Genomic DNA, 13266 nt, shown 5'->3' with positions numbered 1-13266 from the left:
ACGTGACCATGATGTCAATCCACAGGCCCCGGATGGTTCTCCAGAGTTGAATCGTGAGACTCCTTCTGGGGCTGGTTCCGACTTCTCAGTTCTATGGTGATGACGATGATGATGATGACACTTTTCAAGGGCTTACTATGCACTAAGCACTGGGGCATTTGGAAGGTAATCAGATCATCCCCCATTCCACATGTAAGAGACGTTTTACAGATAAGGAAAAGAAGCCCAGGCAGTTCAAGTGGCTGGCCCCGTACTAAGTGCTGGGGCAGATACAACCAAATCGGGTTGGACACAATCCTTGTCCCACATGGGGTTCACAGCCTCAATCTCCATTTTACAGATGAGGTAACTGAGGCATAGAGAAGTGAAGTGACTTGCCTAAAGTCACACAGCAGACAAGTGCCAGAGAAAGGATTAGAACCCATGACCTTCTGACTCCCGGTCCCGTGCTCTACCCACTATACCGTGCTGCTTCCCTAAGTGTCATGGGGATGAGGGAGGGGTGGATAAAGGGTTCAAGGGGTCCTAGTGGGTTCTTTCTCCTGACTGTCAGGAGAAGGTCCGTGCATTGACTATAAAAGCACAGAGAACAAAATGATTTTCAGAGGGAGCGGGCTTGTCATGGGATTCCACTGGTGGAGTGAAGCTGAGGCTGCTTTGAAGGGTCCAGTCCTGTGATCCGTGCCTCGTGGTATATTCGGTTAAAAGAAAAATCAGCACCAGGTCATCGCTGAGAACTCAGCGGCCTCTTGGGAACTGGAGGGTCAGGCTAGGGTTAGGACACACAGTTGAGGCTTGGGACCGTCTAGCAAGAAGCTGAGATTTGTGAGAAGCCACTCAAAAGTGGGGAGGGTTGCGGCTGGATTGAAATCAATAAATCTTATTGAGCGCTTACTGTGTGCAGAGCACCATACTAAACGCTCGGGAGTATGATATAAAAGAGTTGTTAGACACATCCCCTGCTCATGGCAAGCTCACAGCCTAGAAGGGGAGGCAGACATTAATATAAACAAATAATGGGTATGGACATAGGTGCCTCTGGGCTGAGGGGGAAGTGAATAAAGGGAGCACATCGGAGTGACGCAGAAGGGAGTGGAAAAAGAGGAAATGAGGGTTTAGTCAGGGAAGGCCGCTTGGAAGAAATGTGCCTTCAATAAGGCTTTGAAGGTGGAGAGAGCAATTGTCTTTCAGATATGAAGGAGGAGGCTTTCCAGGCCAGAGGCAGGATGTGGGCGAGAGGTCAGTGGCAAGGTAGACGAGGTTGAGGTACAGTGAGTAGGTTGGCATTAGAAGAGCAAAGTATGTGGGCTGGGTTGGAATAGGAGAGCAGCGAGGTGAGGTAGGAAGGGGCAAAGTGATTGCTTTAAAACTGATGTGAGGAGTTTCTATTTGATGTGAAATGGATGGGCAACCTCTGGAGGTTCTTGAGGGGTGGAGAAACACGGCCTGAATATTTTTGAGGAAAAATGATCTGGGCAGCAGAGTGAAGTATGGACTAGAGTGGGGAGAGACAGGAAGCAGGGAGGTCAGCAAGGAGGTTGATCCAGAATCGAAGAGATGGGAAAGACTGAGATGTCAGACTGGAGTGACTCTGCCTTGGGTCAGACTCACCGGTCCTTCCATGGTCTTACCACGGGGTCCACCTGGGAGTCTGCCGCCTGGTCACTCGATTGCCTCGATGGGCAGGGCAGAGGGCATGAGTGGCCCTGTGTCAATCACCAGAGCTCATGTCACTCCCTGCCTTAGACTGAAGTCCCGGGACCGAGGCTTGTTCATCACTATCCACAGGAGACGCCATCATCGTTCTCCCCAGGGACCCCAAGGGATGTTTGGTGAAGGTGGGCACTCTGTCATCCTGGTCACGGGTGTGCCAGCTGTTAATCCCAACTCTCCCACATGGCCTAGTGGAAAGAACAATGGCCTGGGAGTTAGAGGACCCACATTCTAACCCTGATTCTGCCACGTGTCTACTGTACGACCTTGGGCAAGTCACTTCTCTGTGCCTCAGTTTCCTCATTTGTAAAAGGGGGATTCAGTTCTACTCCCTCATATTTACTGGGAGCCCCATGTCGGTTAGGGATTTTGTCCAATCTGATAGTGTGGCTTAGTGGGAAGAGCATGGGCTTGGGAGTCAGAGGATGTGGGTTCTAATCCCGCCTCCACCACTTGTCTGCTGTGTGACCTGGGGCAATTACTTAACTTCTCTGGGCCTCAGTTCTCTCATGTGTAAAATGGGGATTAAGTTTGTGAGCCCCATGTGGGACAACCTGATTACCTTGTATCTACCCCAGTGCTTAGAACAGTGCTGGGCACATAGTAAGCGCTTAACAAATACCATAATTATTATTATTAGCTTGTATCTATCCCAACACTTTGAACAGTGCTTGGACCGTAGTCAGTGCTTAACTAGTACCATTATTTTTTTCACACTAGTAACATGCGAGGGACCTCTGGGCCCTCTGATCCAATTCCCTCTCAAAGTATAGGGAATAATAGTATTTACTGAACATCCCCCCAACCCCACCCCACTGGGCGTGATAAACTGGACTCATTGCTTGACAAAGTATAGAAGAAGCATGAGCCATGGTCCCTGCCTACGAGTAGCATATCATCAATCATCAGTGGTATTCACGGAGAATTTACTATGTGTAGAGCACTCTCCTAAGCACTTGGGAGAGTACAACAGAGGTGGTAGACACATTTCCTGCTCACAGCAAGATTACAGTCTACTGTACGGAGGTCTGGTGGAACCTCGCTTTTCAGGCTGACCAAGTTCTGGGAAAAGAAATTCCATGATTATCACCCAAGTGGCTACTACCCCTCAAGTGCTTAGTACAGTGCTATACTCATAGCCAGCACTCAGTGAGTATCATCTTTATCATTATTATCAATAGTATTTATTGAGTGCTTATTGTGTACAGAGAATTGTACTAAACACTTGGGAGAGCACAGCACAACAAAGTATTATCCTGTGAACTTACAGTCTGGAGGGGGAGACGGACGTTAGTACAAATACATAATTTACAATATATAACTTACAGTTATATACTTAAAGTGCTGTGGGGCTGGGGGTGGGACAGATATCAAATGTCCAAAGATCACAGATCCAAGTGCATAGATGACTCAGAAGGGAGGGGGAGCCTGGAAAAAGAGGGCTTAATTGGGGAAGGAGGACTCAATTTTTTTTTTTATGGTAGGTGCTTACTATGCATCGAGCACTGTTCTAAGCACTGGAGTAGATGCAAGTTAATCAGGTCGGACACAGTCATTGTCCCACAAGAGGCTCACAGTCTAAGTAGGAGGGAGAAACGGTATTGAATCCCCATTTTGCAGTTGAGGAAACTGAGGCCCAGAGAAGTTAAGGGACTTGCTCAAGGTCACACAGCAGGCAAGCGGTGGAGCCGGGATTAGAACCCAGGTTCTCTGACTCCCAGGCCCGGGCTTTATCCTCTAGCCATGCTGCTTCCCAACGTGATTGATTGATTCTTTCCACCCTCGCCACTCCACCCGCACCCTCGCAGTTGGTGGGATTTGGCGGCCAAAGGAGTGCTTCTTCCTCAAGGCAAAGGGTGCAGTCTTCTGACACTCCGCACAAGGGGAAGCTGAACAAACATTCTGGACTTTGAGAGGGCAGCTTTTGATTAAACAAACTGATAAGCTTTAACTGCTAGCTGCCTCCTTCATTAGTAAGGGGTTAAGTAAATTGTTCAGACACCCATATCCATCCCTAACAGTGGGGGAGACTGGCAGCCCATTGTGCTGTAGGGTCATGGGTTCAGCTAATGCAGTGACTTTTCCTGGACTTTTAATGGTCCTCTGTCCTTTAGCTCGGCCCCCCCTTTCTCTTTTTCTCTCTCTCTCTTTCTATTCCTCTCTATATTTCTCTCTTTCCCTCTCTCCCCCTCCCTTTCTCTATATTTCTCTCTTTCGCTCTCTCCCCCTCTCTTCTCCTTCTCTTCCCCCCTCTTCCCCCTTCCCTCTCCTTCTCTCTTCCCTCTCTCTCTTTCTCTCTCCTTGTCTTTCCCGCTCCCTCTCTGTCTCTTTCTCTCTCCCTCTATCTTTGTCTCCTCCCCCCTTTCTGTCTTTCCCTCCTCTGTCTCTTTCTCTCTCCCTCTATCTTTGTCTCCTCCCCCCTTTCTGTCTTTCCCTCCTCTCTCTCTCCTTCCCTTCTCTTTCTCTCCTCCCAATCTCTCTTTCCTCCCTGTCTCTCTTTCTCTCCCCACCCCCCCACCCCTGTCTTAACACTGGGACATTTCTGAAGGTCCATAAAAGGGGAGAGAAGTCTTTTCAGCCACACATGTCCCCCTAGGATGTCACAGAATCCACATTGTCCACCCACAGTAAACTCTGTGTCTGCCTAGGGATGAATTCCAGGGCTCAGTTTAGAGTTGACACCTTCTCCAAAGAAGACAAAGAAGTGTGCAACACAACCCAGATCCCCAAACCAGAGACTCACATGACTTTTGTGCTCTGAAACTGAGAGGTCGTGTGCTTGAAAATCAGTCAACCAATTATATCTGAGGGCTTACTGTGTGCAGGGCACTGTACTTAAGCACTTGGGAGAATATACTATAACAGAGTTGGTAGACATGTTCCCTGCCCACAACAAGCTTAAAGTCTAGAAGGGATCTAAATCAGGATCTAAAGGATAATAATAAAAATAATGTTGGTATTTGTTAAGCGCTTACTATGTGCCAAGCACTGTTCTAAGTGCTGGGGGAGATACAAGGTCGTCAGGTTGTCCCACGTGGGGCTCACTGTCTTAATCCCCATTTTACAAATGAGGGAACTGAGGCCCAGAGAAGTGAAGTGACTTGCCCAAACTCACACAGCTGACAAGTGGCAGAGCCGGGATTAGAACTCACGACCTCTGACTCCCAAGGCCGTGCTCTTTCCACTAAGCCACACTGCTTCTCTAGGATGACTAAACATTGTCAGGTGAATTTTCCATGGTTGGTTGAGCAGATGATTGATTGTGGTCCTGCTGAGAACGATTGCTAGGGTCAGGACCTGGTGGGCTCTGAAGGACCAATGACCCCCAGGACATGAAGTGCCAAAATCAGCCATCAATCCTCTGCACAGTGGCCCAAACTGCCCAGCCCTCCCTCCAGGGCCATGCTTAAACAGCTGCTTTCTGCATCTAATAATAATAATAATAATGATATTTATTGTTAAGGTATTTGTTAAGGGCTTACTAGGAACCGGGTACTGTGCTAAGCACTGGGATGGATACAATCAAATCGAGTTGGACACAGTCCCTGTCCCACATGGGACTCACAGTCTCAGTCCCCATTTACAGTTGAGGTAACTGAGACACAGAGAAGTCAAGTGACTTGCCCAGGGTTACAAGTCACTTCACTTCTCTGTGCCTCAGTTTCCTCATCTGTAAAATAGGGGTGAAGACTGTGAGCCTCACATGGGACAACCTCATTCCCCTGTATCTACCCCAGCGCTTAGAGCAGTGCTCTGCCCGTAGCAAGCGCTTAACAAATACCAACATTAATTAATCCCCATTTTCAGATGAGGTAACTGAGCACAGCAACTTGCCCAAGGTCACAGAGCAGACATCCGGAGAAGCCGGGATTAGAACCCACGTCCTCTGACTTCCAGGCCCCTGCTCTTTCAACTAGGCAACACTGCTCCTCAAGTAAAGTAAGCCACATAGTAAGCACTCATTAAATATTACTGATCTGTTGATGGACTCCAGAAACCGTGGTCCTCCAAGCATCCTGTTGCCATAGTCGGAGACAGGAGTCTGGCCCAGGCAGATCGACGGTGGTTCTGCCCCTGGAATGGTGCTACTCATGGCTTATTAGAGAAGCAGTGTGGCTCAGTGGAAAGAGCCCGGGCTTGGGAGTCAGAGGTCATGGGTTCAAATCCTGGTTCTGCCACTTGTCAGCTGGGTGACTGTGGGTAAGTCACTTAACTTCTCTGTGCCTCAGTTACCTCATCTGTAAAATGGGGATTAACTGGGAGCCTCACATGGGACAACCTGATTACCCTGTATCTCCCCCAGCGCTTAGAACAGTGCTCTGCACATAGTAAGCGCTTAACAAATGCCAACATTATTATTATTATTATTAATCCACCACCATTGGGGTGTGGCTTGGGATGCTGACAGACCATCTTTCTGTCACCCTCCTCTCCTGCTTTACCTAACGCCCAAGTCGAGAAGCAGCATGGCCTGGTAGAAGGAGCATGAAACCAGGAGTCAGAGCACCTGGGTCCTAATGGCAACTCCACCACTTGTTTGCTGTGTGATCTCGGGCAAGTCGTTTGGGTTTTCTGTGCTTCAGTTATCTCATCTCTAAAATGGAGATTAAGACCATGAGTCCCAATTATCTTGCATCTACCCCAGTGCTTAATACAGTGTCTAGTGCTTAAGAAATACCATTAAAGAAGTATATTTGATTTACATCCACCATTTTATTCCTTATTTATCCATCTGTCCATACTCTTGCTCTCACCAACTATCTCTTTGTCCCTCCTCCCAAGCGCTATTAGTAAATAATTCTTGTCTCTTTCTCTGCCCCGTTATTCTGGAAGCTCTCTGAGGGCAGCAACTAATCCCTATGCCCTTCCTTCGTTTGGATTCTTCCAAGGATTTAGCACAGTGCTCTGCACCCAAACGCAACAGTCGATATATTTATTGGTTTTTGTTTTGTTTTTATGGTATTTGTTAAGCGCTTACTATGTGCCAAGCACTGTACTAAGCGCTGAGGTAGGCATTCATTCATTCATTCAATAGTATTTATTGAGCGCTTACTATGTGCAGAGCACTGTACTAAGCACTTGCAATGTACAAATCGGTAACAGAGACAGTCCCTGCCCTTTGACGGGCTTACAGTCTAATCGGGGGAGACAGACAGATAAGAACAATAGCAATAAATAGAATCAAGATAGCAATAAATAGAATCAAGATAAATAAAATCAAGGTACAAGCTAATCAGGTTGGACACAGACCATGTCTCACATGGGGCTCACAGTCTTAATTCCCATTTTGCAGATAAGGTAACTAAGGCCCAGAGAACTGAAGTGACTTGCCCAAGGCCACACAGCAAACAAGTGGGAGAGCTGGGGCTAGAAGCAATATTAAAGATCTGTAATTATCTGTTAATAGGATTATTAAGGATGGTGGGAGGCAATTGCATTGACCTGGACTCAGATTCAGCAGGTCGGAGAGATTAGGAAAGTCAGTCAATTGTATTTATTGAGTGTTTACTATGTGCAGAGCCCTGTACTAAGCACTACTAAGCACTTGGGAGACTTCAGTATAACAGTTGGTAGACACATTCCCCACCCACAACAAGCTCAGAATCTGGAGAGGAACGGGAATGGCATTTTGTCTAAACTCTAAGGTTTACAGTCAGACCTGAGATTTGAAATTATTGCTTTTTATTGTTCTCATCAGCCTCCTGGTCTTAATTGAGGCTTTCTGTTTTTCACTTATTCTCTCAGACTCCAGGAATGGGCTCCAGTAACTGTATCTTTGTTTTATGTTTCAGAGTCATTTGTCTGGCAATTCCCAGGAGCCCAGCCTGCCACGAAGGGTGGTCATTTCTCATAATATGGATAAAGCTCTGAAGGAAGGTGAGGCTTCGTGACCCTACAGATCCGTCTTCTTGCCCAAGGGAGTGTGCGAGTATAAGCTGGGGAATGAAAAACAAGAGTGGATGAGACTAACCTCCAGCTAGTGCTTCCCCTCTCCTTAACTGGTTAGGAGAAGTAGCGTGGCTCAGTGAAAAGAGCACGGGTTTAGGAGTCAGAGGTTATGGGTTCTAATCCCGGCTCCGCCGCCTGTCAGCTGGGTAACTTTAGTCCAGTCACTTCACTTCTCTGTGCCTCAGTGACCTCATCTGTCAGATGGGGATTAAGACTGTGAGCCCCATGTGAGACAACCTGATTACCCCAGGGCTTAGAACAGTGCTAGGCACATAGTAAGCGCCTAACAAATACCAACATTATTATTATTATTACACTTCTTCAGTCCATCAGTCAGTGGTATTTATTGAGTGCTTACTCTATGCAGAGCACTATACTAAACGTTTGGGAGAATACAATTCAAAAGTTGGTAGACCTGATCCCTGCCCACAAAGAGCTTACTGGCTGGAGGGGGAGACATTGACATAAATTATAAATTGGCCATGGCATATACTGAATGCCTGCCAAGGCCTCTACAATGTACTGAGCGCTTGGGATGATCCAATGCAAGTGAGGCAGTTCCACTCTGTTTGGAGGCTGGTTGGGCATGTGAATTTGGCAGGGGCAAATGAGAGGGGTAGGCTGGGCTCATCTGGGTGTCCTGTTCTACTCAGTTCTATGCGTGGGGATGGGCAGGAAGGACAGGTAGGGAGGGTTCCTGCTGTTTGGAACTGAAGTCGTAGGATCTTTTATCTCATTGACAGCAGTTATAGTAATAATCTTCATAATTTGAGAAGTCTTTGCAACACTGTGCTGCCTGGCAGACAAAGACTCAGACCTTGCCTGGACTGAGCCACAAAATAGATCCCTTTTAGCTCAATCTGTCAATCAGTCAATTGTATTTAATGAGCTGAGCGCTTACGTGCATGGCCTAGAGGAAAGAACATGCTCCTGGGAATGACAGGTCTTGGGTTCTATTCCCAGCACTGCTACATGCCTGCTGTGTGACCTTGGGCAAATCATTTGACTTCTCAGTGCCTCAATTATCTTACCTGTAAAATGAGGATTAAGACTGTGAGTCCCCTGGGGGACAGGGACTCTATCCAACCCAATTATCTTGTATCTACCTCAGCATGTAGAATGGTGCTTGGAATATAGTAAGCGCTTTACAAATAGCATTATTATTATTAGTAGTAGTAGTAGTATGTGCAGAGCATTTTACTAAGTGCTTGGGAAAGTACAACAGAATTAGCAAACATGTTCCTTGCCCGTAAGGGTCTTTCCGTCCAGAGGAGGAGATGGCTATTAATATGAAAAAAGTTAGTTATGTATTACTTTCTCTCTTATTTCCATCTGCCCCCTCTCCCCCTGCTACAAAAGAGCAACAGTGAAAAAACGGTCAGTGGTCTGTCACAGTGGCACTCTTGGGGAGCCCTTGGCAGGGTATGACTTGTCCAAAGAGGGCCTGGGGGTGTTTCTCAGGTTAGAAGGAGGCCAGCATGGCATAGTGGCTAGAGCACGGGCCTGGGAGTCAGAAGGTCATGGGTTCTAATCCCAGCTCCTCTACTTGTGTGCTCTGTGGCCTTGGGCAAGTCACTTAACTTCTCGGGGCCTCGTTTACCTCATCTGTAAAATGAGGATTAAGACTGTGAGCCTCAGGCGGGACAGGGACTGCATCCAACTGGATTCACTTCTGTTGCCGAATTGTACATTCCAAGCACTTAGTACAATGCTCTGCACATAGTAAGGGCTCAATAAATACGATTGAAAATACTATTGAATGATTTGATTGTATCACCTTGCTTTGCCCCCTTTATTTATTGAGGCTGAGAGAGGAGTGAATAAAGGGGGCAAATCAAGGTGAAACAGAAGGGAGTGGGAAAAGAGGAGATGAGGGTTTAGTCAGGGAAGACCTCTTGGGGAAGCTATGCCTTCAATCAGGCTTTGAAGATGGGGAGAGAATTTGTCTGTTGGATATTAAGAGGGAGGGCGTTCCAGGCCAAAATCAGGAGGTGGGTAAGAGGTCGGTGGCGAGACAGACGAGACCGAGGTACAGTGAATAGGTTGGCATTAGAGGAGAGGAGTGTGTGGGGTGGATTCTAATAGGAGAGCAGCAAGGTGAGGTAGGAGGGGGCAAGGTGATGGACTGCTTTAAAGCTTTGTGTGTCATCCTTGTGTGGGGGAGGAAGCCCGTCAGAACTCAACAGCTCAAGGGGGCTGAGGGGCAGACTTGGAGGCAGAGATATGGACTGGGGACAAGGTGGGTAGCAGGGGCAAAAGAATGCCAACACGGACCAGTGTGCCTGCACTGATTGTGCTGGGGGGAGGGAGGAAAGGAGGGGAGAAAAGGGGGTTGGGGTCCCCAGAAGTGGATGGGGCCTTGCCGGGGCCTAATAGGGGAGGGATCAGAGAGGGGCAAGGGCAGGAAGAGCAGCCTCCCTGCTTGGTGTCCTCTTGGAGTGGCGGGTAAGCCTGTGGGGAGGTGACAGATGCCTCAGTTACCTCATCTGTAAAATGGGGATTAAGATCTTGAGCCCCACGTGGGACAATCTGATTAACTTATATCTAGCCCAGTGCTTAGAACAGTACATAGTAAGTGCTTAGCCAATGCAATCATCTTCGTCAAAGCCCAGGATAGCTCCTTGTAGGTTCTGTGTCAACTGCGGGCGCAGTTGGCAACCTCTGTATGCCTTGGACCTTTGGCCTGCCAGCCGAGTCTAGGTGTTTGCCACCTGGTTCCACAGCGAGGCGGGCAGTGCCATGGGTGGGGTCAAGTCTGCTGAAATTTTGCCCTCCACTGTTCCCATCAACTGGTGGGGATAGCAGTTGGAAAGACCGGAGAGGTTTCAAAGCATTTCGAATTTCCAGGCTGAATCATGATTTCAAGCTCCACTTAAGAACTTTGAAGCCATCCTCCCTTTCAGAATCTTTAGCAATTAGAATTTCTTCCAACTGCTGTTAGCCAGCTTCAATAAAACTTTTATTGATTTACTAAAAAAACTGACACTGACTTTTTTTTGCCATCATGATGGGACCCAAAAGGTCCCCGCTGAGGCTCTGGGGACTGATTTTGATGCCCTTAGTTCCTCAATTCCAGAGAAGCAGCGTGGCCTAGTCGATAGAGCACAGGCCGGGGAGTCAGAAGGACTTGGGTTCTCATCTTGGCTCTGCCACTTGTCTGCTGTGTGAACATGGGCAAGTCATTTCCTTTCCTCTGTGCCTCAGTCACCTCATCTGTAAAATGGGGATTAAGGCTGGGAGCCTCATGTAGGACAACCTGATTCCCCTGTATCTACCCCAGCGCTTAGAACAGTGCTCTGCACATAGTAAGCGCTTCACAAATACTAACATTATACTGTACTCTCCCAAGCACTTAGTACAGTGCTCTGCACACAGTAAGTGCTCAGTAAATATGATTATTGATAATAATAGAGAGCATTCCTCATGCCTCACACTCCCCTCGGGTCCCCCACTTGGACCCCGGATGCCTCTACCTCCCCAACATTTTGCCCCATTCTCCTTTCCAGCCAAGCTTTAGAGAGCAAGATAACTTTCTGCTCTGCATCCTTGAGCTGCTCCAGCATGCTGCAACTCAATGACAGAGCGAGAATCCAGCTGCCAAGCCTAGCGGGGGAGAGGACTCGGCAGTAGGAAGCCCACATTCTAGTCCCGGCTCATCCCCTGGCCTGCTGGGTGACCTTGGCCAAGTCATCTAACTTCTCTGGACCCTAGTTTCCTCATCTGTAAAATGAGGAGGCGATCCCTGCATTTCCAGCCTCTTAGAGTGGGAACCTCCCGTGGGACAGGGATTGTGTCCTATCTGTTAAGGTTTAATAACATAATCGTTATTGCTGTTATTGGGACGTTCTCCACAGAGGCAGAGGAGGTGAAAAACTTTAAAATGAGGGTTGTGGGGGGTGACAATAGCTTTATCTGGCGGTGCAGGAGGATGCGAAGAGAGGACTTGGGTTGGCTCTGAGCATCTCCGGTTGTGGATGCTGAATAATGCATCAGACCAGACTTCCAATTCCGGTCTGTAGTCCCCCATCTGGGAGAGCAGAGCTGCTAAAAATGCTTCAGTCCAATCGCCCAACCTCCAAAATCAAGAGTTTTGTGAGCTCGGAAGAGAGGCCAAGCACAAGTCTGAAACACTAATAGTGCACGATCCCGATCATTACTGGTCGGGTCAGAATCCTTTTATCCTAAAGGAAAAAAATTAGATGTTTTGTTTTTTTCCAGATCAGACTCATAGCGATGAGAGAAGCAGTGTGGCTCAGTGGAAAAAGCCCGGGCTTGGGAGTCAGAGGTTATGGGTTCTAATTCCGGCTCCGCCACTTGCCAGCTGTGTGACTGTGGGCAAGTCACTTTACTTCTCTGTGCCTCAATTACCTCATCTGGAAAATGGGGATTAAGACTGTGAGCCCCACGTGGGACCACCTGATCACCTTGTACCCCCCCCAGCGCTTAGAACAGTGCTTTGCACATAGAAAGTGCTTAACAAATACCACCATTATTATTATTAATAACAGATTTCATTAAAAAAACCCAAACTGGATTGATCAAGGTGTGTGAACTTAAAGTGAGTTTTCCTTGACGTGGAGGTTGGTCAAGTTTGCTACCTCGGCAGCAGAGGCGAATTAAGTGTTCCATCCTCCCTTTCCCCAGGTGGTTTGGGGGATGACTTGAATTCATTATGCTGTGTGTCAGCCCAGGCAGCATGAGCGCACTGATTAATTTCATGACATGCTATGTGAGCTCAGCTTGCCTTTCTGATGCTTCCAGTAACTGGCTTTGCTTCCTTGGATGACGTTAAATTCATACCTTAGGCATTCAACTCGAGACATGCTGAGTTAAAATAGAAACAGGGACAGAGGTTAGGTAGGAGGCAGGAGACAGGATTAAGGCCCGGGCCCAGAGGAAACCTGGCATCTTGCACCTTAGTGGCTGCAGCGGGAGGGATCCAGGGCAGAGGGGGAAGGGGCGAAGGACGAATGGGGACGAAAGGGGAGACCAGTAGGTATAAAAATATTGACAGTGACTGAGGTTAGGTCGTAAGGTCCTCCAGGACAGGGTCCTATTCATTCAATCATATTTATTGAGTGTTTTGTATGGTGTTCTGCCCTCAGTAAGTGTTCAGTTAATCCTGTTCATTGATTGAAGTTGCTGGTGCCCTCTGAAGCTGGTAGCCCCCTGCTCTGTATAGTGGAACTTGAAACTAGTCTTACCTCCTTGAGAAGCGGTGTAGCCTAGTAGAAAAGACTCCAGGGCTGGGAGTCAGGGGACCTGAGTTCTAATCCCAGTTCCTCCACTTTTCTGCTGTGTGACCTTGGGCAAGTCATGTCACTTCTCTGTGCCTCTGTTCCATCACCTGCAAAATGGGGATTCAATACTTGTCGTCCCTCCTACTTAAAACTGTGAGCCCCATGTGGGACCTTATTAGCTTGTATATATCCCAGGACTTAGTACAGTGTTTGGCCAACAGATAAATACCACAGTTCTTGGTATTCAAGAATCTGGAATTAGGCAGGTTGTTGCTTCTAGAATTAATCCATCAGTGGTATTTATCGAGCGGTTACTATGTGCAGAGCATTACACTAAGCACCTGGGAGAGTATCTAGAAGCCCA

At 47.8% G+C, this 13266-nt stretch overlaps 1 protein-coding gene across 1 annotated transcript in view; it reads left to right on the top strand.

Annotated features, from left to right (window-relative positions):
• The window catches only part of SNX25 (sorting nexin 25), a 75922-nt gene that overhangs the window by 14995 nt on the left and 47661 nt on the right, over nucleotides 1–13266 (top strand). Inside the window, exon 2 of the mRNA XM_029077151.2 lies at nucleotides 7506–7590. Within this exon, the coding sequence (XP_028932984.1) occupies nucleotides 7569–7590 (22 nt within the window). The 5' untranslated portion in view covers nucleotides 7506–7568. The remainder of the gene's footprint in view (nucleotides 1–7505; nucleotides 7591–13266) is intronic.

Source organism: Ornithorhynchus anatinus, chromosome 12 (assembly GCF_004115215.2).
Source record: "Ornithorhynchus anatinus isolate Pmale09 chromosome 12, mOrnAna1.pri.v4, whole genome shotgun sequence".
Classification (NCBI taxonomy): domain Eukaryota; kingdom Metazoa; phylum Chordata; class Mammalia; order Monotremata; family Ornithorhynchidae; genus Ornithorhynchus; species Ornithorhynchus anatinus.
This window is presented reverse-complemented; position numbering and strand designations above follow the sequence as displayed.